This window comes from Pongo pygmaeus, chromosome 12, assembly GCF_028885625.2.
Source record: "Pongo pygmaeus isolate AG05252 chromosome 12, NHGRI_mPonPyg2-v2.0_pri, whole genome shotgun sequence".
Classification (NCBI taxonomy): Eukaryota; Metazoa; Chordata; class Mammalia; order Primates; family Hominidae; genus Pongo; species Pongo pygmaeus.
In genome coordinates, this window is record NC_072385.2 from 26,861,268 (window position 1) to 26,884,258 (window position 22,991).

At 43.9% G+C, this 22,991-nt stretch overlaps 2 protein-coding genes across 15 annotated transcripts in view; one reads left to right on the forward strand and one right to left on the reverse strand.

The window, feature by feature from the left end:
* The window catches only part of KANSL3 (KAT8 regulatory NSL complex subunit 3), a 77,005-nt gene extending 57,361 nt beyond the window's left edge, over nucleotides 1-19,644 (reverse strand). For 8 of the 14 annotated variants that reach the window (XM_054475868.2, XM_054475874.2, XM_054475875.2 and 5 more), the window contains exons 1-5: nucleotides 19,553-19,644; nucleotides 18,202-18,466; nucleotides 12,594-12,764; nucleotides 974-1,064; nucleotides 661-846 (exon numbers count right to left, since the gene is read on the reverse strand). In XM_054475868.2, coding sequence (XP_054331843.1) covers nucleotides 661-846; nucleotides 974-1,064; nucleotides 12,594-12,764; nucleotides 18,202-18,416 — 663 coding nt within the window. In that variant the 5' untranslated portion in view covers nucleotides 18,417-18,466; nucleotides 19,553-19,644. The other 6 variants (XM_063649115.1, XM_063649116.1, XM_063649119.1 and 3 more) reach the window with 6 other exon arrangements.
* The window catches only part of FER1L5 (fer-1 like family member 5), a 66,418-nt gene continuing 63,067 nt past the window's right edge, over nucleotides 19,641-22,991 (forward strand). Inside the window, exon 1 of the mRNA XM_054475897.2 lies at nucleotides 19,641-19,760. The gene's annotated coding sequence lies outside the window, so the exon portion shown is untranslated. The remainder of the gene's footprint in view (nucleotides 19,761-22,991) is intronic.

Below are 22,991 nucleotides of genomic sequence, written 5' to 3' on the forward strand. Positions count from 1 at the left end.
GAGATGAGACACCAGTCCAAGCTTACACAGCTAATCAGTAACAAAGCTGAGATCAGCCAGGCAATCTGCCTCCAGCATCCGCATTCTACCACATTGACGATAGCCTGATGCAATCACTGGAATCACCAAGAAAAACAGTTTAACTTTGTGCAATACTAAGTAAGAAAGCAGGGAACTATAATGATATGTTTGTACTGAATTATAAAAGTCTAAGTGTTGCTACTAAAGGCTCATGCCCTGGGGAGCAGAATTGAAGGCATCACGGCACGTTCCTGCTCTGCAATCTCCCAGTGCTCCGAGCACCAAGGGTCTGCTTCTGTTACCTTTCTCAACAAACTCTTCCCTGGTAAACCCTTTGTCTCCTTCATGATAATTCAATTCAGCCATGACTCAAACCACAAGCTGCAAGGCTAGGAAGGCTAAATGTATACTCTGGTTTTCAGGCCCCATACCTCATCCTGGAGCCAGCAGGGCTGAAAACGTTTACACCAGACACAAATGTGAAATGATACCCTGTCTCCCAATTTTAATACCAAACCCATTAGGTTTGGCCATGCACTCCAGACCGACCAGATAATTACTTTGCCTAACCCCACATCCTGAACCCACAGGGGAGGATGGCTATCCCTAGGACAGGGCAGACCCCAATCACAGCCTTACCTTCCCCTTCAGCGTCTGCAAAGCATCCAGGTAGGCTGCCAGCATGGGCAGACTCAAGGTCTCCACAAGGGTGGTGTGCAGCCACTGGATCAGCTTGGTATCCCAGCTCACACTTGCCAGAGCCTGCCGCACTCTCCTTGCACACTTGTCCACAGCAACACGGCGCAGCACTGGCTCATTACAAGCCTGAAGGATGTAAGTGGAAGTGATAAAACATGAGGACTACCTGGTTAACAAGCAGGGGGACAAGTCAGTCAGCCAGTGAGGCCTGAACTACGAAGAGCCCACTGTGGGCGGATTTCTGGTGTCTTACCCCTTCGTTGGCCAAGCGGGCAAGCCGGTCAGACTGCAGGGCTTTGAGGATCTTGTTGAATAGCTTGTTCTGGGCCATTGTCCAGCCAGTCCTATAAGGGAAACTCTGAGGAATTATAGTCAAACCCTGGGGACGCTCCCCATGTACGTACACCATATAAAGAAGATTATGCCATAGTTTTATGTCTCTACTATGGAACAGTAAAACGAAGTAGCTTAGTCTAAGACCACTGAGCTAAAACACAAGACCTAGATTCTTCTGGTCCCAATCCTACCAAATGAAATCGTCACAGCACACACTTGTATTAATAATACACACATAAACACACACACACAATAATATACATAGTACAAGTCAAGACTAGTCATGAAAAAAGTCTTTCAGGCTAGCAAAGCTAACTACTTACTTAGTAGCTAAAATAATTCCAATCGTAAATAAAAGCACAGCACCATTGAACAGACACATTTGAATTTCATAAGTTTTATATTTCACACAAAAAGGGAGACAGGATCAGCAAGCATTTTAATGTACTAAAATCTCAGACCAAGGTAAGAATTCTATTTAAACTAGGCTTAAGAACAAAAATATAGCAGAAATATAACCAATAAAGAGGCTATTCTTCCACTCCTCAATATTCTACCCCACACTAATCTCTCTTTTCCATATATATTTTTTGTATTTTTTCTATATGTCACACAATTAGCAAATTTACTTTTGAGAGGCCTGTTCCATATAAGCTAATATGTTATCATCCCAGCATACGGCACTGGTATTCACACATCTACCTTATTGCTTATTGCTTACCTATTACTTACTGAGGCTTTGTGTGTTGCAGACATCTATCCCACTGTTCTCATCTCCACCTCATCACACCCAGTTTAGTGATATGGAGCTTATTATTGTCCCCCTTCACCCTACTCCCAGCAATCTTAATTACTCAGATGCTCTAACTCTGGCTAGTGACCTTCCTAAAGATACCAAAAGAAAGGCAATTGAAGATGATCTATTAATATGTGTTTACCTATTCTCCCTGCCTTAAAAAAAAGCTGATGATGGCCAGGCGCAGTGCTTCACGCCTATAATCCCAGCACTTTGGGAGGCCAAGTGGAGTGGATCGCTTGAGTCCAGGAATTCAAGACCAGTCTGTGCAAATGGCAAAACCCCATCTCTACAAAAAATACAAAAATTAGCTGGGCATGGTGGTGCATGCCTGTAGCCCCAGCTACTCGGGAGCCTGAGGTGGGAGAATCGCTTGAGCCCAGGAGGTGGAGGCTGCAGTGAGCCGTGATCATGCCACTGCACTCAAAGCTTCAGTGACAGTGAGGCCTTGTCTCAAAAAAAATAAAAATAAAAATAAAAAATTACCTGGGTGCTACACCCAAATGAGACCCTGGAATGGGATCAAGGTAGCATTTCAAATCAGTCTGGATAAAGTCCCTAAATGTAGGGCTGAGACAACCACTGGCCAACTGGAAAAAGAAAATCTGATCCCTACATATCATTCTACATCAAAATAAATTTCAGATGGAAGAAAAAGAAGACATAAAAGGAAGAAAGAGAAATGTAACTACATAAAAATTTCAAACTTTGGCCAGGAGTCTGTAATCCCAGCACTTTGAGAGGCCGAGGTGGGTGGATCACGAGATCAGGAGTTCAAGACCAGCCTGGCCAATATGGTAAAACCCCATCTCTACTAAAAATACAAAAATTAGCTGGGCGTGGTGACATGCGCCTGCAGTCCCAGCTACTCGGGAGGCTGAGGCAGAAGAAGCACTTGAATCCGGGAGGCAGTGGTTGCAGTGAGCCGAGATTGCGCCACCGCACTCTGGCCTGGGTGACAGAGTGAGACTCCGTCTTGAAAAAAAAAAAAAAAATTCAAACTTTAAGCCGGGCGTGGTAGCATGTGCCTGTAGTTCCAGATACTTGGGAGGCTGAGGCAGGAGGAGCCCAGAAGTTCAAGTCCAGCCTGGGCAACATGTCTCTCAAAAAAAAATAAATAAATAAAAAAAGTATAAACAAGGTCAAAACACAATGGGAAAATGACTGCCATTTCATTAAAATAGAAAGAGGCTCTAGAAAATTAATAAGAAAAAGATGAAATACTCAAAGGTCAAAGAACACAAAAAGGCAGGTCACAAAAGAAGTAAAGTCAACTCTACTTCAAAATTAAACAGGCTGGGTATGGTGGTTCACGCCTGTAATCCCCACACTTCAGGAGGCCAAGGCGGGTGGATCACAAGGTCAGGAGTTCGAGACCAGCCTGGCCAACACGGTGAAACCCTGTCTCTACGAAAAATACAAAACTTAGGAGACTGAGGCAAGAGAATCATCTGAACCTGGGAGGCGGAGGTTGCAGTGAGCTGAGACAGTGCCATTGCACTCCAGCCTGGGCAACAGAGAGAGACTCCATCTCAAAAAAAAAAAAAAAAAAAATTAAACAAATGCAGCCAGGCAAAGTGGCTCACGCCTATAATCCCAGCACTTTGGGAGGCTGAGGCAGGAGGATAGCTTGGGCTCAGGAGTTTGAGACCAGTTTGGGCAACAAAGTGAGACCTTGTCTACTAAAAATCAAAAAATTAGCCAGGCATAGTGGCAGGTGCCCAAAGTTCCAGCTATTCAGGAGGCTGAGGCTGGAGGATGGCTTGAGTCTAGGATATCAAGGCTGTAGTGAGGTATGATCATGCCACAGGGCGACAGAACAAGACCTCGTCTCAAAAAAAGAAAAGAACAAATGCAAATTAATAAAGTATTATTTTTCACCTATCAAATGAGTAAAAATTAAGAATTTAATAATTCTCTGTTGTTGTGAGGGTGCAAAAGAACTCTCTCTGTATTCTGTTGATGGAAATATAAATTAGTACAACCTTTTGGAAAAGCCAATTTGGAAAAATTAATTGAAAAACCTAAGTCAGATCATGTCACTCCTTTGCTCAAAGTCCTTCAGTGGCCCCAGTTCAATCAGCTAGAAGCCAAAGTCCTTGCAATGGGCTGCATGGACTCCATGTCTTTCAGATCTTATCATCCATGACTGATCCTCACTTACTCCAGTCACGCTGCCTTCCCTCACAGCACCCTCTACTCCCCTGCTCTTGCACACACAACAGGAATGCTCCTGCATCACAGACCAGGGCCCTGCCCTTCATTACTCCAACCTGAAACAATGGCTCCCTCTCTCATCTCCTTCAGGTTGTTGCTCAAATGTCACCTTCTGCTGAGGCTTGCTCTGACCTACCCCTATTTAACACTGTAACCCTCCAGTCTTACCCTAGGATTCACTAACCTGCTTTCCAGCCATATCACTACCTCATATTCTATCCATGCCATTTATTTGTTTAGTTTGTTTCTCTCTGCCAGGGTGTAAAAGGCGAAGATGGCCAGGACTTTTGCTAGTTTTAAGTGCTATATCCCCAGCACATAAAACAGAGCCTCACACATACTGGGGAGTTAAACATCTGCTGAATAAATAAATGGATGAATTGTGTGCACACTGCATTCTAAGTTCTGTAAACAGCCAGGTCCCTATCCAAACCCTCAGACTCCATACCATATTAATGCTGAGGAGCAAAGAGGAACACAGGCACATGATTTATGTCTTTCACCATACCAAGACAGTCAAACTGCAGGAATGCTGCTTGAAACAACATCAACAATCTCAACTTCTCTGGCTTCATAAGAGACCAGCATCCTTTCCATCATATCCCACCCCACAAGATACTCTAATTTCTACAGATCATTGTTCTAGGAACACCAACAGTATGGCCCTGTGAGTATGCAGATGGAGGACAAATTACCCTTTGTTATTCACTTTGTACAACTATCTAAATGTCCCTGGATAGAGCAAATACCCTCTAGAAAGGAGGAAAACAATGGTCCAACTCCTTTTCCTTCTGTAAAATAAAATCTCCACCTACCACACCTCCAGTTTTACAACTTAACCACAGTTACAGGATCCAGAACCCTACCTAGGGACAAGGGTTCTATCCCACCCTCTAATAAAGAGCTATGTGCCCTGAGTCTTCTTGTCCATAAAATAGATACAGCTAGATTACCTCTAAGTTCCTTCTAACAATAAAAAAAATTCAGGTTAGCTATGATTACTGATAGCAGCAAAAGTTGAGAGCAGTCGAAATCCGAGATTAGAGAAACAAAATGGGATGACTGTCTTCTTCAGAAGCGCCCTCCATCTTCAGAAGCTTTCCTTGCTAGAGCTAAATCCTCTCTTAACTGCCAAAGCCGCCCATCCTTTTGTAACCCCCTTTTGGGGGTACTAGAAGCAGTCTGAGGTTTCTTGGAATTGTCCTTTTTCTTATTCTTCCCTAGTTATCTTGGCTTAATCTCTGCTACTTCATCAGGATCCAGTTTTTGTGGTTTGATATTCAGAGATTCTGGACTTAAAAGGTGAGGGGACGAAAGCTTCAACTCAACGTTGGGACTCAGGATGCCTTGGAACCGGGAAGGTTTGTTGAGACCGGAAGCTCCAGCCCCACTGGTTCATTATCTTGTTTTCTGTCACATTATTTAGATGCACAGCAGACTCACAAGAGTAGTAGCTCTCTTATGTACAGTGATTCTCAGATGGGCTTGAGAATTTGATGGTGGTAGGAGGAGACAGTGGATGCTTACAAGTCATTTGAAAAAGCTCTCTGGAAACATGGATATATCTCCATGTTAATACACCTCTTTGTTTTCAAAGGCTAAGTAAGTTCTACCTTATTTGTGGACATTTAGGTTGTGCATTTTTTATTGCAATTTATAAGCCACTGCAGTGACCACCCCTCCCTTCCTCAAATATATACATACACATCTATCTATATTTTATTATTAATTCTTGTTGTTGTTGAGACAGTCTCACTGTCGCCCAGGCTGGAGCGCAATGGCGTGATCTCGGCTCACTGTAACCTCTGCCTCCCAGGTTCAAGTGATTCTCCTGCCTCAGCCTCCAGAGTAGCTAGGACTACAGGTGCCCGCCACCACGCCCAGCTAATTTTTATATTTTCAGTAGAGGCGAGGTTTCACCATATTGGCCAGGCCAGTCTCGAACTCCTGACCTCAAGTGATCTGCCCACCTCAGCCTCCCAAAGTGCTAGGATTACAGGTATGAAGTCACCACGCCCAGCCCTATCTATCTATATTTTATATACTCATACAAGTATCTCTGTAGGATAAATTTCTTCAAATGGAAATGACCAAAGGCTATCTGTGTTATAATCTCTGGATAAGGCCGGGCATAGTGGCTCATGCCCGTAATCCCGGCACTTTGGGAGGCCAAGGAGGGCGGATCACCTGAGGTCAGAAAGAAGGTCAACACCAGCGTGGCCAACATGGCGAAACCCCGTCTCTACTAAAAATACAAAAATTAGCTGGGCATAGTGGTACGAGCCTGTAACCCCAGCTACTCGGGAGGCTGAGACAGGAGAATCGCCTGAACCCAGGAGGCAGAGGTTGCAGTTAGCTGGGATCGCCCCACTGTACTCCAGCCTGGATGACAGAATGAGACTCCGTCTCAAAAACAAAACAAAACAAAAAAAACAAAAATCTCTGGATTTCCAGTTCTTTGAAAGTAATAGGTATAAAGGACCTGCAGCATCTTGAAAGTAGTATTATATTGCAGCCTTACCTCTAGCAATCATGTTAATTTATAATCAACCAGGTTAAGCAACGAATACAATTTTTTCATGTTCAACAATCTCTGGAGCTTTCTCAAAGCCTATTGATCACGTTGCAAACTTTAATTCCAACAACAGAGAATAAGGTATAATTTATTTATGAAACATCAACAGCATTTCCCAAATTATCCTGTTTTTATTATATAATGATGTTTCCCCTATTTGTTTTTCTTACTCTGTATTGATTCTGCAATCCAAAATTACGGGAGTAAGGCAAATGATGTGAATGCAAGGTGCGGAGGGTTAGAAAGCTATTTAGAAATTATTACCATACACCAATGACAACTGAAATTAAATTTTAAAACCACAATGTTGAGTCCAAAATCCCAGAAAAAGTTCTTAGGATTGCTGCTGGATACATAACAAAGTGACTCCAAGAATTGAAACATGATATCTATATTTTGTCATCTTCGTGGGAGGCTGGAAAATTAAGTGGGCAGAAAAAAAATGATCTAAACCAAGATTAAGATAAAGAGCATGCAAGAGATATAATTAGCGAAAATTTTAAAAACAGGAGACAGAATTTTAAATACAAGCCTAAACAGTCAAATAGCTGATGGGAACTGTGGTGAGTCAACTGGCACTCCCCACCCCGCGCCCCACCCGCCTATTCAATTTTCATGAGGGCCAAAATGCCTTTTCTTCCTTTCTTACATGAGATCAGAGAATCTTTTGTTCTCCCTGCTCTGACTGAACCTGAATGATATGCTGACCTCTGGCTCATTCTATTCAAAGCAGCCAAAATATAACATTGGTCCTGAAAATATCTGATATATTTTCAAAGGTAATCATTATTTTGGATACTGTTTCAAAGAAGACTAATTAATTCAACATTAAAATATCTAAAGGATTTTTTTTTTAACCAGAAGTCAAACAAGGAGACACAAAGAACATCAGATAAACTCAACAGTCATACTTTCCTTTTTCAGATTATAAAATTCTTTGTCTAAACACTAGAAGAAGGGAAGGAATGAAGGAAGGGGAAATAAAGAGGGTGGGGGAGGGGAAGGAGGGAAGATAACTCAAAGACCTTGGACTTAGAATTTCAAACATCCAACCTAAGATTTATACAGATACATACAATATTGAATATATAATTAAAGAAGGTTCAGAAAAGGAAAATGGGGTGTTTTTGGCTGGAATTCAGAAGTTCTGATTTCTAAGATAAGAAAGCCTGCTTTTGGATACTACATTCTTTCGTTAAAATGTTGGAAATGTCCTAAAATCCATTTGAGCAATGCTGAGAAGTATCATGTGTCAGGAAAATTTTATTAAATGTCTTTCAAAAGCTATGCAACTAATGAAACTTCGCATTTGACAAACATCTGGAGGAAAAAAAAAGCTGGCCCAACATCTTCAGGACTACATCACTACACCAGCAAATAGAAATCATTTTCAAAGGTCCTCTAAGTCACATGCCATGGCACGCAGACACAAGAACATGACCCAGGAAGCTCACTTTTTCTCTAAGAGGCCGGACAGAAAATGTTTTAGGGTTTCCAGGCCATATGGTTTCTGCCACTATTCAATTCTGTGGCTTTACTGCAAAAGCAGCCATGGATAATACCTAATGAATAGGACTGTATCTCAGTAAAAGCTTGTGCACACTGAAATTTTAATTTCATGCATCATGAAACAGTATTCATTTTTTTTGCAACTATTTAAAAATGTAAAAACCATTCCACACAAAAACAAGCAATGGGCCAAATTTAAATCAGCCCACTGTCATAGTTAGACAACCACTAATGCAGACAATTAAATAAGGTAGTAATATTTAAACCATTTCACAAAATATCAGCCATTAATAAAGAAAGCCAGAGTCGGGGGCAGGGAAGGGAGGAACATGCTTCTTTTTTTTTTTTTGAGACGGAGTCTTGTTCTGTCGCCCGGGCTGGAGTGCAGTGGCACAATCTCGGCTCACTGCAACCTCTGCCTTCCAGGTTCAAGAGATTCTCCTGCCTCAGCCTCCCGAGTAGCTGAGATTACAGGCGTTCGCCACCACGCCCAGCTAATTTTTACTATTTTTAGTAGAGATAGGGTTTCACTATGTTGGTCAGGCTGGTCTCAAACTCCTCTCCTCAAATGATCCTCCTGCCTCAGCCTCCCAAAGTGCTGGGATTACAGGCGAGAGCTACTGCGCCTGGCCTATATACACAAAGCTATCTGAAGACAGTTTCTACTGAAATCATTCAAGAGGGAGGAAAAAAGCTCTTAACAAGGAAATTAAGTTTCTGCCTCCACAGACAAAGAGCAATCAGTAAACTCTCCAGGAAAGAACTCCAGAGTTCTAGGGAGCCAAACTACACCGTTCATGGAGCTCTTGATGTGGGAAACTAATTTTACATGACTTTATGTAAGAAGAAAGGAAGCAGCAATTTAACAATCAAGTCAGGGAAAGAATGGCAACACGATGATTATAACCAGAGCAGAAGGAACTACAAGCTCCAAACAGGCTACAGATTCAGGGACAGGGTCATAAAATGGTGATATCTGAAACTGACGCTAATAAGTTATCATTAAATAATAAAATCGGCTATGTACAAAAGTTACCTACCAAAAGAGATGGTTTGTACGCCTGCCGCCAATGAGAGAAGGCCTCCAAAATCTCATCAGACACTAAGAAAACTAATAATCTGATAAACTGAGCTTTAATGGATTACATCAATCTGTGGCAATGTGGCAATGTCATAACAGAAGGATGGTGGTCCACAAGGAGACTGGACAAAGATAAGCCAAAGACAAGAATCTCTCAGTGTTTCTCTAAAGGACGGGCAGGAGAAGGTGCACACTGGCCTATTCTGTGGACCCATCTTGCCTAGAGGAAAGATGTGTACATCCAGCTATTCTGCTGTGCCTCCTGTGTAGACTCTCCACTCATCTATTCACTTCTGAAATAAAATGGTTTTCCAGACTTTCCTGCTGAGAACAGACACTCTGGCCAGGCCACCCCAGTGTCTCTTATGCTTTGCAGTTATATCTCTCCTTATAAATTAAGAAACTCAGCCAAGTGCAGTGGCTCACACCTATAATCCCAGCACTTTGGGAGGCAAAGGTGGGCAGACCACTTGAGCCAGGAGTTTGAGACCAGCCTAGGCAACATGGTGAAACCCAATCTCTACAAAAACTACAAAAATTAACCAGAAATGGTGACGTACTCCTGTAGTCCCAGCTACTTGGGAGGTTAAGGTTCCCACCTGGGAGAATCACCTGAGTCCTGGAGGTCAAGGCTTGCAGTGAGCTGAGATCGTGCCACTGCACTGCAGTCTGGGTGACAGAGTGAGACCCTGTCTCAAAAAAAAAAAAAAAAAAAAAAAGAAACAAACTGGTATTTATAGTATTATTAAGTCTCTAATGACTTTGATAAGCATGAATTGCCCACAAAAACCTCTTAATCATAACCATGGATGAATTGACCAAAAAAAAAAAAAAAAAAATTCACACAGTTCTCCTATGTACTTTCTGAAATTGCAAAGGACAAGGTAGTGGAAAATACCACAAAGGGATACATAACCATACGAGGCCACCTTGTTCAGCCACCACTAACTGGTCTTAATCTCTTCTTACTGCCCTTAATTAAGGCAGAGGGTATGGTAGTTGAGAACACTGGGTTCTGGAGTCAGACTGCTTGGTTTGAACAAACTCCTTCTCCATCACTTCCTAATTAAGGTTTCTTAAACACCCTGAGCTCAGTTTCTTCATCCTGTTAAGCAGAGATGAAGGGGGAATATACCTCCAAGAGTCATTGGGAGGATTAAGAGACAATGCATTTGAAGAGCTTGATACAATGTGTGGCACCTAGAAAGCAATCAACAAATGGTAGCTCCTTTTTGTTATTACCATCGTTGTTATTTTTTATTATTAACTGTAAAAATAGTGATAAATCCTTTTGCTGAATATACTGACTCTAGCAGTATTCCAGTAGTTGATCTTCATTCGTAGCAGTTTTCTTCTTTATCTGAAGCTCAAAAGAGCTTTTTTTTTTTTTTGAGACGGTGTTTCACTCTTGTTGCCCAGGCTGGAGTGCAATGGCACGATCTCGGCTCACCACAACCTCCACCTCCCAGGTTCAAGCGATTCTCCTGCCTCAGCCTCCCGAGTAGCTGGGATTACAGGCATGCACCACCACACCCAGCTAATTTTGTATTTTTAGCAGAGACAGAGTTTCTCCATGTTGGTCAGGCTGGTCTTGAACTCCCGACCTCAGGTGATCCACCCGCCTCAACCTCCCAAAGTACTGAGATTACAGGTGTGAGAAAAGAGCTTCTTAAGGCACTAAATCAATTCCAATGCAAGACCCCAACCAACTTCTTCACAAGCTTTTTCAACCAAGGTGCAGAACTGCTCCTCCCTCAACACCTACTGTTTTGATCACACAAGCAAACCTGTTCAATCTCATTCCCAACTTCCAACCAGCTTCAGAAGTCATGTCAATCACCTCAAACCTTCTACCCCTCTTTCTCTCCATTATAAAATAAGGGTTCTCCAAAATTATGGAAAGTTACCACCTACCAACTTCTGATATAAGAAGTAACATTTCCTTATATATAGTAGATACATGGATACACAGACAAAAAGCCATCAACAAAATATAAGTTGAAACCACAATGAGATGCCACTTTACACACAGTAGAATGGTTATAATTTTTTTAAAAAAGAAGAAAATGAGTAAGTGCTGGCAAGGATGTGGAGAAACTAGAACTCTCATACACTGCTGGTAGGAATGTAAAATGGTACAGCCACTTTGGAAAACAGTCTGGCAATTCCTCAAAGGTTAAATACAGAGCTATCATATGACCCAACAAGTCCACTCCCAGGTATATAACTAAGAGAATTAAAAACTTAGATCCACACAAAAACTTGTATGCAAATGTTCGTAATAGCATTATTCACAATTGCCAAAAAATGAAAACAACCTAAATATCCATCAACTGATTAATGAATAAATAAAATGTGGGCTATCCATACAATGTAATATCATTTGGCAATAAAAAGAATGAAGTGCTGATACACGCAACCACATGGATAAACCTTGAAAACATCATGCTGGGTAAAAGAAGCCAGTAGGAAAAGACCACATATTGCATGATTCCGTTTATATGACATGTCCAGAATAGGCAAATCTATAGAGACAAAGGTCAATTAGTGCTTCCTAGGGACCAGAGAAGCTGGGAGGAAATGGGGAGTAACTATTTATGGGTATGAGGTTTCTTTTTGGGATGATGAAAATGTTTATCAAATTGATAGTGGTGATGAATATACAACTCTGACTATACTAAAAACCAATGACTGTACACATTAAATAGCTGAATTGTACGGTATGTAAATAATATCCCCAAAAAGATGTTATGTGATTAGGTAAATGTTTACCAAATGAACAGGGACAAATAACCAGGAGAGGAGTGCTGAGTCCCCTGGGGGTGGCAGAAAGCTTGGGAACAAAACTAGCCAGTATAATCGAAAATAGGCTTCAGTGTGCCCTCCATAGCCTGCAAATCTATTTTTAAAAGCCACTCAAACATCTGTTAGCTTTTCATGTGACTTCACAACTTCCATCATCCTAGTTATAAACCATTTAAACACAGTATCTTACAAATGTACAGTTCATTTTTTTGTAGTTTGGGTAACCCCTATATCATAACTTATACAACAGAAGCTACTACAGAGCTAGTCATATCTATCAAATTTAACTCACTTATTTATCCAACAAACATTATATGCCTACTGTGTGCCAGACAATGTCCTAGTGTGAAGTATGCAAAGATGGCTGAGATGTAAGCCCTGCTCTCAAGGAGCTCACACACAGCATGGTGAACTGACAGTTAAAATGTGAGACTTTGGAGAACACTCTGACTTGTGTTGCTACAAATGAAATAAGGTCCTAATAAGTGTTATTTCAATGAAGATGATACAAAATAATTACACGGCAGTGACAAGCCTCCTGATGAGCAGCCTACCTGTTGACATGCTCCTCCCAGTCCTCTGGTGGAGGAGGGGCATCTGCATCAGTCCTGGCAAAGATGACATGCCGTTCACACTCATTCATCACACTGCGTGCCTTCTGATTGTCATAGAGTGGCACAGGCGTTGATGTGACCGTCTCCACATCTATTGGGACGTCTGATTCACTGTAAACAGGTGAGGAAATAGGACCGGGCCACACATACTTCACAGGTATTTAACAATCATCTGGTTGACAAAAAATGTATCTTTAATACAGTCAGCTTTAAATTACGCATAAGCACATTATATTCACAAGAAAATTTTGATCCAAAGTCATCTTTCCCACACTTGTCTAGATCTCTGCCCTCGCAGACATGATGGTATGTACTGGAAGAACACAAAGTCATTTTTTCAATGAGTCTATATAAAAAATGATAAACATCTATTTTTTTTTTTTTTAAAGATAAATATGGGCCAGGTGCAGTGGCTCACGCCTATAATACCACCACTTTGGGAAGCCGAGGCAGGTGGATTGCTTGAACTCAGGAGTTCAAGACCAGCCTGGGCAACATGAGGAAACCCTGTCTCTACCAAAAATACAAAAATTAGCTGGGCATGTGGCACATGCCTGTGATCCCAGCTACTAAGGAGGCTAAGGTGGGAGGACTGCTGGAACCTGGGAAGTCAAGGCTGCAGTGAACCATGATTGCATCACTGCACTCCAGTCTGGGTGACAGAGCAAGACCTGGTCTCAAAAATAAATAAATAAATGACAAATACGGCCAGGCACAGTGATTCACACCTGTAATCCCAGCACTTGGGAGGCTGAAGCAGGAGGATCACTTAAGCCCAGGAGTGAGCTGGTCTCAAAAAATAAATAAATAAATGACAAATATAGCCAGGCACAGTGATTCATACTTGTAATCCCAGCACTTTGGGAAGCTGAAGGAGGATTGTTTAAGCCCAGGAGTTCAAGACCAGTTTGGCAACATGGCAAAACCCCATCTCTACAACAAACACAAAAATTAGCCAGGCATGGTGGTGTGTGCCTGCAGTCCCAGCTACTCAAGAAACTGAAGTGGGAGGATGGCTTGCTTGAGCCCAGGAGGTTGAGGCTACAGTCATGCCACTGCACTCCAGTCTGGGTGACAGAGCAAGACCCAGTCTCAAAAAAAAGGACAATATATTCCATAAGCAAGTTGATTTGGCTCAAGCTAATATTTTTAAAAGATCACTTTCAATTTTTGTTTAGTAGGCTATAGCTCAGGAGTGGAATTTAGAAGACCAGCTAGGCAGCCACTGCAGTTGACAAGATGGGCCAGAAATCATGATAGCTTGTTTAGGGACAAGAACAGTACAAATGGAGAAAAGTGGCTAACAAGTTGATTGCTTAGATACTGTCCAATACAGTAGTTATAAGCCAGACATGACTACTTAAACTGAGGCGGGTGGATCACGAGGTCAGATCGAGACCATCCTGGCTAACACGGTGAAACCCCGTCTCTACTAAAAATACAAAAATTTAGCCAGGCATGGTGGCGGGCACCTGTAGTCCCAGCTACTCAGGACACCGAGGCAGGAGAACAGTGTGAACCCAGGAGGCGGAGCTTGCAGTGAGCCAAGATTGTGCCACTGCACTCCAGACTGGGCGACAGAGCGAGACTCCATCTTAAAAAAAAAAAAAAAAAAAAAAAATTACTGGGCACAAGGGCTTAGGCTTGTAATCCCAGCACTTTGGGAGGCCAACGTGGGCAGAACGCTTGAGCCCACAAGTTCAACAGCGTGGGCAACATGGTGAAACCCCGTCTCTACTGACAGTACAGAAATTAGCTTGTGGTCCCAGCTACGTGGGAGGCTGAGGTGGGAGATCAACTGAGCCTGGGAGGCGGAGGTTGCAGTGAGCCAAGATCGCACCACTGCACTCCAGTCTGGGTGACAGAGACCTCGGCCCAAAAAAAAAAAAAAAAAAAAAAAATTTTTTTAAATAGAATTAAATATTCAGGCTGGGCGTAGAGGCTCATGCCTGTAATCCCAACATTTTGGGAGGCCAAGGTGAGTGCATCACCTGAGGTCAGGAGTTCGAGACCAGCTTGGCCAACATGGTAAAACCCCATTTCTACTTAAAAAAAAACAAAAATTAGGGTGTGGTGGCACGTGCCTGTAGTCCCAGCTACTTGGGAGGCTGAGGCAGGAGAATGGCGTGAACCCGGGAGACGGAGGTTGCAGTGAGCCGAGATCGCATCACTGCACCCCAGCCTGGGCAACAGAGAGAGACTCTGTCTCAAAAAAAAAAAAAAAAGGGCCGGACATGGTGGCTCATGCCTGTAATCCCAGCACTCTGGGAGGCAGAGGCATGCAGATTGCCTGAGCTCAGGAGTTTGCGACCAGCCTGGGCAACATGGTGAAACCCCGTCTCTACTAAACACAAAAAATTAGCTGGGTGTGGCAGCATGCACCTATAGTCCCAGCTACTTGGGAGACTGCAGCAGAAGAATTGCTTGAATCCAGGAGGCAGAGGTTACAATGAGCTGAGATTGCACCACTGCACTCCAGCCTGGGTGACAGAGCAAGACTCCATCTCAAAAAAATAAAAAAATAAAAAATTCAGTTCCGCAGTGACGTTAGCCACATTTCAAGTGTTCAACAGATACACGTGGCGACAGTTACCACACTGAACATCCCAGGTACAGAACATTCCTGTTATTACAGAGAGTTCTGTTAAATAGTGCTGGTCTAGAGTTTTAAATTCATACAAACTTTCCCTTTCATTAGCAAGTCAACTGGTAGTTATTTAATATATACTGTAAAGTCTATGATTTCCTTTCTGTATGATTATCTAAGACAGATGACCTGGAATGCACATACCTTAGCTATTTAGCTCATTTTGTACAGAGCCTAGAACAGAAACAAATATAAATGAACATCTAAAGGTCTTCCATATTTTAAAATGAGATCCAGCCGGGCATAGTGGCTCATGCCTGTAATCCCAGCACTTTGGGAGGCCGAGGCAGGTGGATTGCTTAAAGTTATGAGTTCAAGACAAGCCTGACCAACATGGTGAAACTCCGTCTCTACTAAAAATACAAAAATTAGCCAGGCATGGTGGTTGGTGCCTATAATCCCAGCTACTTGGGAGGCTGAGGCAGGAGAATTGCTTGAACCCAGGAGGCAGAGGTTGCAGTGAGCCAAGATTGTGCCACTGCGCTCCAGCCTGGGCAACAGAGACTCCGTCTCAAAAAAAAAAAAAAAAAGAAAGAAAGAAAGTAAAAAAGAAAGCCTAGTGCCCCAAGGGTCCTTCCCCACTTTATGATACATTGCACCAACTTTGTCACCCCAAATACTATGTCAAACAAACTGGTCTAGTGGCTACCTGCCAAACTTTATGTTAACTTTTTGACCTCAGTGACCTTACTGCATCCATTTCCAATGACTGAAATAATTACATCATTATGAAATGAAATGAAATCATGTGCAGCTAGATTTGGTGGTGGGCAAAAGAGCTGATAATCTTCTCTAGGCCAGACATTGAGCTAGGTACTTGGATACGTGTACCTAAAAGAGAACTCTTGATTTCACCGTCACAAACCTATCCTCCTCCAGTTTTCCCTAACTCATGGCACCACCCAACTGCTCAAGCCAGAAATCTGTCATCCTAATTTTACCTCTCCCTTTAACCCTGGTTCTTGCTCTTCTTTCCAATTCACCATACCAGATCCTATTAACCTATTCACTATACCTATGAAATACATCTCAAAGCCATCTATATTTCTCCATTTGTACTGTTCCTGCCCTATACAAGATATGACGATTTCTGGCCCATCTCAGTCCACTGCAATGGCAGCCTGCAGCTGGTCTCGTAAGTTCTACTCCTGCACTATAATATACTCAAGAAAAAATTCAAAATGATCTTTTTAAAGTATAAATTAAATCTCTAGTTTAAGATCCTTCAGTGACTTCTTACCACTCTTAGAATCAAATTCCTTCACGAGGTAACCTCTGCCAACTTCTCCCTACCTCCCACTTATACCCCTACTGCTATTATATTCTGGCCACACTGGCCTAAAAGAGTTCTTAGAGCATGCCAAATTCTCACTTTCAGGGTCTATATTTGGAGACAGAGATTATAAAAGGAAACAATTTTTTAAGTACCAAAAGAACCAAGTCCACAGAATCTCACTTTAAGAAAATGTCATGGGATGTGGACACAGGAGTTTTAATGTCAGCAAGAAGCTAATATGCAGCAAAAAAGGAAAAGACTTCAACTACTATTTAAAGGAGCTTTTCAGTTATGCCCTAGGCCAGAGGCATCAAGATTATGCTAAATTATTGCCTAAAGTTACAGATTTTATCTCCCGTACAACCAAAAAAGCCAAAAAATTATAAAGTCATTGGGAAATGAAATAAAAAAACACTATTCGGCACATGTTTAAAACACACAGTGGGTCAGGAGCGGTGGCTCATGCCTGTAATCCCAGCATTTTGGGAGGCCGAGGCGGGTGGATTGCCTGAGGTCAGGAGTTCGAGACCAGCCTGGCTAACATGGTGGGTGAAACCTTGTCTCTACTAAAAATACAAAAATTAGCTGGGCACGGTGGCACACGCCTGTAGTCCCAGCTACTCAGGAGGCTGAGGCAGGAGAATCGCTTGAACCCAGGAGGTGGAGGTTGCAGTGAGCCGAGATCACACCACTGCACTCCAGCCTGGGCAACAGAGCAAGACTCCATCTCAAAAAAAAAAAACCACACACACACATTGTGGTATCTCTAACTCATTAGGTCATTAAGTCTCAATTCCAGGAGGGGGTGACTCTACAAGGGCTCTAACCCCCAACAAAATTAAAACCAGTGCTTAAGGAAAGATTAAACATTAGGTCAGATTAAAAACAAACAGACAAAACTCTTCTCCAAAAGTTTACAAAATTATTAAGGACATGATTTGATCACCATAACGGAATATATCAACACATCATGAAACATAATTAGAATGCCTTAAAGTGCAAAAGAATTGGCAAACAGGTTTATTTAGACCAAATGTAACTGTATCACACATCAGGTAGTCAATTTATGAAACTTCCTTACCCTATAACATAGGCTGGGTGAAAATATCATTAGACATAAGAAGGGTTTAGATTAACCCATGGATAGCAGCTCTGTAACAAGGGAAGAGAAAAAGCAACATCTTGGGAGTGTGAAGCCAAGAAAAGCAAAATGCATTACTATAAAAAGGCTATTGTTGCCACTGTCAAGCAACCCAGAGCACTGGACTAATGTGATAAAGAGTCGTATCCTGTGTGGTAATCTTTTAAAATCAACTTTTCAGTCTTTTTCTTCACCAGTTAAATAACCCTCTACGATTTTCCCTTTTCCACACGTCCTATTATCTAAGTGGAATAGGTTGTCTGCTTTTCATTTGCACGTCTTGCTTTCCTAACTCTTGTTAGCTGTCTCATAGAGATATCCACATTCAAGCCTGCTATCCTTATGCTGCTTAAGGGATGCCTGAATTTAACATCCAAATGCCTCATACAATCTCCCCCAGTCAATCCTGAGAAAATCCTCTCTAAATTCTCATCTGATCACTGTCCAGTGAGGTTAGCAGCAGCCCTTAGAAGCCCAAACTCACATGGTACTTTCGTGCTGCCGCCGGGGAGTGACAAAGAGCATGCGGGTGGGGCGGGCACTACTGGCATCTGGGTGGGCACTCCAAGGCTTGGCATAGCTATGATCCAGAAAAACCAGGTCCAGCTCCCGTTCGTGCACTGAAAGCTGGAAGAGCAGCGAGGTGCCCATGCGTCGAGCTGAAGTCTGGAAGTCCCTCTCCCCACCCCGGTGGGCCATGTCAGTGGAGAGGCAGAAAGTCAGAGCATGGGTATCTGCATGCTAGTCACCTGCAGTGAAAAGTTTCAGTTTAGGTCAATTCCAATATTCTAAATTTCTCCCAATCTACACCATCTAACATGCTTACTTTTGCAACCTACTATCATTCCTATTGAGTATCCATTTCACGGCAGACCTCTGGTGGGGACGGTTCGTGGAATCCCACACCAACACCAAAAAAAAAGAAAAAAAAACTATGGTGCCATGAGTTGTCCCATACTCAACCTCTAGCGAACTGAAATTAGCTAACGGGAGAGCTCATCGACCCCAAGGTTCAGAAAGACCTCGCGTGGACAGACACTAAACTTGCTTGTTCAGCACCACTTCCTAGGTAGGCAGGAAGGGTTTTGGCAAAGAGGAAATCACAAATATGAATTCGTTGAACGCTAAGGGTCTCTGTTGCTTCACACCATCCTCTAACGACAATGCGAAGAGAGCCGGGTCCGCAGCTAGAGCGTGGGCACCCCTAAAGGGCAGGGCAAAGCGGGCCTCAAAAAAGCGAATCCCAGCTAGGGCTCCATTTTATTCAAGCCTCTCGTATTGTGCGAAACAAAAGTTCTGTAAGTACTTCGTAATATTCCAGAGTTGTTTACATAAAAATGAGAGCTGCCCCCCCACAAAGCCTGTGACAAAATGATCCCCGTGGAAGCCCTTTCACCCTCACTCCCGGTGAGGCGTCCCCAGCAAACCGCCCAGGACCCCGGCTGCCCCGCAGGCGTTCCCGCCACTGAGCCTCCACACGGCCCATCTAGGAGACAGGGCTATGACTCGCATTTTACAGACGAAGTCGCCAGATCGGGGAACTGAAGCGACTTGGCCAAGGTCATCCAGAGTTCGCGACGAGGAGGAGCCGCCTGGCCCCCGCCTCCCGCCTCCCGCTCCCTGGGGCAGGGCTCGGCGTCCGCGTCATGGAGGCCCAGACGCGGCCCCCGCCCGCCCCCGGCCCGACCCGCCCGACCAGCTCCGGCAGCCAGCCCTAGCCCGGGCCCCCGCATGCCCCGGGAGCCCTGAAACCCTCGCCGAGACCCCCGGCCGTCCCAAACAGGGCCGCGATCCCCACAGCCCGCCACTCCCCTCCAAGCCAATGCTGCTCTCACCCGCGGTCTTACGGCCGCGCGCTCGGCCACGGCCGGATCCCTAAGCGCATGCGCGTTAACGCCTCCACGCCCCGGCGCTGCGGGCACCGAGTAAAACGCGGAAGCGGGTTATGGCCTGGGAAGGGAGAGGCGGTGAGCGGCAAAGCCCGGAACGGACGAAGCTCCGGCGCCTCTGTCCGGAAGAAGAGCGCCAAGAACGCGCGAGCATGTACGAAGCAGAAAGTCAACACCTAGGCTGGAGTTTTCCCCTCGCGCATTTTCAGTATGGAAAGCGAGGGCGGAGGACTAGGCTGGCTTCTACGGCCCCAGTTCTCGCCGCCCCCACCGTGTTGGTCCTTTGTGCCCTCTGGGCGGTCGGGCACCCAACTGTCCACCTCCACCAGGGCAGGCCCCTGAATTTACTCATTAAGAATTTACTTAGGTGGCTTACGCCTGTAATCCCAGCGCTTTGGGAGGCCTAGGCGGGAGGATCTCTTGAGCTCAGGAGTTTGAGATGAGCCTGGCCAATATGATGAGACCCCCGTATCTACAAAAAATTTTAGAAATTAGACGTGTGTGATAGTGGTGTATGCCTGTAGTCCCGGCTACCCGGGAGGCTGAGGTGGGAGGATCACTTGAGTCTGGGAGGTCCAGGCTGCAATGAGCCATGGTGGCGCCACTGCACTCCAGCCTGGACGACGGAGTGAGACTACGTCTCAAAAAAAAAAAAAAAAGAATTTTGTTACTGACCCTAGATTGCTTTGTGTGGTTAACTTTCCTATGTGTTTCGTGTAGAGAGAGTAGATCCTCAAAATCAGGGACATTAACCTTTGTATCCTCCAGAGAATATACAGCCCAGAACATAGGTAATTGTTCAAATGTTGACTGATCAATAATTGGTTATTTGGTTGACTGACAACAGGACATCAAGAGACATGAGACAAGACAGCAAGAGACATGGTTCAAGATGATAAATCTCACCCGGGAGCTGTGGCTCATGCCTATAATCTCAGTACTTTGGGAGGCCGAGGTGGGAGGATCGCTTGAGCCCAAGAGTTCAAGACTAGCCTGCACAAAACAGTGAGACTTCGTTTCTATTAAAAAAAAAAAAAAAATGGCCAGGTGCGGTGGCTCACGCCTGTAATCCCAGCACTTTGGGAGGCTGAGGAGGGTGGATCACGAGTTCAGGAGTACAAAACCAGCCTGGCCAACATAACGAAACCCTGTCTCTACTGAAAATACAAAAATTAGCTGGGTGTGGTGGTGCATGCCTGTAATCCCAGCTACTCGGGAGGCTGAGGTGGGAGAATCTCTTAAACCCAGGAGGCAGAGGTTGCGGTGAGCCAAAATCGCGTCATTGCACTCCAGCCTGGGTGACAGAGCAAGACTCTGTCTCAAAAACAAAAGATAGCTACAGACATGCAAACACTCGAAACATTCAGAAAGCTACTCAAAGCTGTGTTCCACAAAGATGAGAGGGTAAACTGGGAAGACGGAAGGCATAGGATCGGGGAAGCAGGGTCTAGCACAAGAAGCAGACGAGGAATTCTGGAGGTGATGGCAAAGAGTATCCCAGGACAATAGCTGTGCTGCAGGACTGGGGACCACTAGTCTCGGCTGGGGGAGAAGGGAAGACCAGGAGGGAGAGCCCCAGGGAAAACAATAAAACTGGGAAAATGCCTCACAGATTTGAAAAAAATCAAGGAATGCTATTTAAAAGTGCTGTTTGGAAATATGGAGCTTAATGCCATAGAAATTATCACAAATAGAGCAGCCCCTGCCCCACCTCTCCCTACCCTTAACTTTGTCTCCTGGGCGCTTGTTTGGGGCCAGGGTTCTGCTATTTCTCTACTTATATTCCCATTCCCACTATAAACAGATTTGTATCTTTTCTCTGCCCCTTCCTTTCCTCAGCACACCGCGTTTATCATTTTGTTTCATTCTTTGCCAATTTAAGAGGTGATAAATGGTATCTTATCTTATCCCATTTTTTTTGCTTATTAGTGAGTTTTGTTTTGTTTTGTTTTGTTTTTGTTTTTTTGAGACAGAGTCTTTCTCTGTCGCCCAGACTGGAGCGCAGTGGCGTGATCTCGGCTCACTGCAACCTCCGCCTCCCGGATTCAAGCGATTCTCCTGCCTCAGCCTCCCGAGTAGCTGAGACCACAGGCGTGTGCCACCATGCCCGGATAATTTTTTGTATTTTTAGTAGAGACGGGGTTTCACCGTGTTAGCCAGGATGGTCTCGATTTCCTGACCTCGTGATCCGCCCGCCTCAGCCTCCCAAAGTGCTGGGATTACAGGCGTGAGCCACCGTGCCCAGTGAGTTTGATTTTTTTTTTACATCTTTTTTGGCTTTTGAAACCAATTTGGCAAAGTCATAAATTGTATCTCATTGTATTTCTTTGATTATTAACAAGACTGAGGGTTTAAAAAAAAATCTTTTTTTTGTCATTTTGGGCAATTATCTGATAGGAGCTTTGCCTTTGTTTTCCTTTGGGATAGTCATCCTTTTCTTATTAAGTAAGAGCTTGCTGTATAAACATTTATTAAATAACCTTTTGGACATTAAGTATATTGAAAATGTTTTCCCTGCTTTGATATTTGTCTTCTAGCTTTAAGGCATAATTTCTACATAGGAATTTTTTATTTAATACAGTCAAATCTGTCAGCTTTTCACTTACAGGGTCTTTTGTGTCATGCTTACTTTGAAAAGCCATTCACAAAGCGAAAAGCACTGTGTTGTGTTTAGATTTCAAGAAAAACTTCCAAGAAGCACTTTTTTTTTTTTAATCTGCTGCACTAGAAAGCAATCAGCACCCTGATCACTGACCCAGCATTTCAGTCTTTGAACCCATTCATCTCTTAGACTGCGTGGTACACTTACTGCTAAGTAGTTGTTTCATTAACTAATAGATAGTTCTTAAATATTCTTTTTTTTTTGAGACAGTCTTGCTCTGTGGCCAGGCTTGTGTGCAGTGGCGTGATCTCAGCTCATTGCAACCTCCGCCTCCCAGGTTCAAGTGATTCCCCTGCCTCAGCCTCTGGAGTAGCTGGGACTACAGGCGCGCAATACCATGCCCGGCTAATTTTGTGTATTTTAGTAGGGATGGGGTTTCACCATGTTGGCCAAGATGGTCTTGATCTCCTGATCTCATGATCCAGCTGCCTTGACCTCCCAAAGATCCGGGATTACAGGCTACAGGCGTAAGCCACCACGCCCGGCCTTTTTTTTTTTTTTTGAGACAGAGTCTCGCTGTGTCGCCCAGGCTGGAGTGCAGTGGTGCAATCTCAGCTCACTGTAACCTCCACCTCCCAGGTTCAAGTGATTCTCCTGCCTCAGCCTCCCAAGTAACTGGGATTGCTGGCACGTGCTACCACGCCCAGCTAATTTTTGTATTTTTAGTAGAGACGGGGTTTTGCTATGTAGGCCAGGCTGTTCTTGAACTTCTGGCCTCAAGTG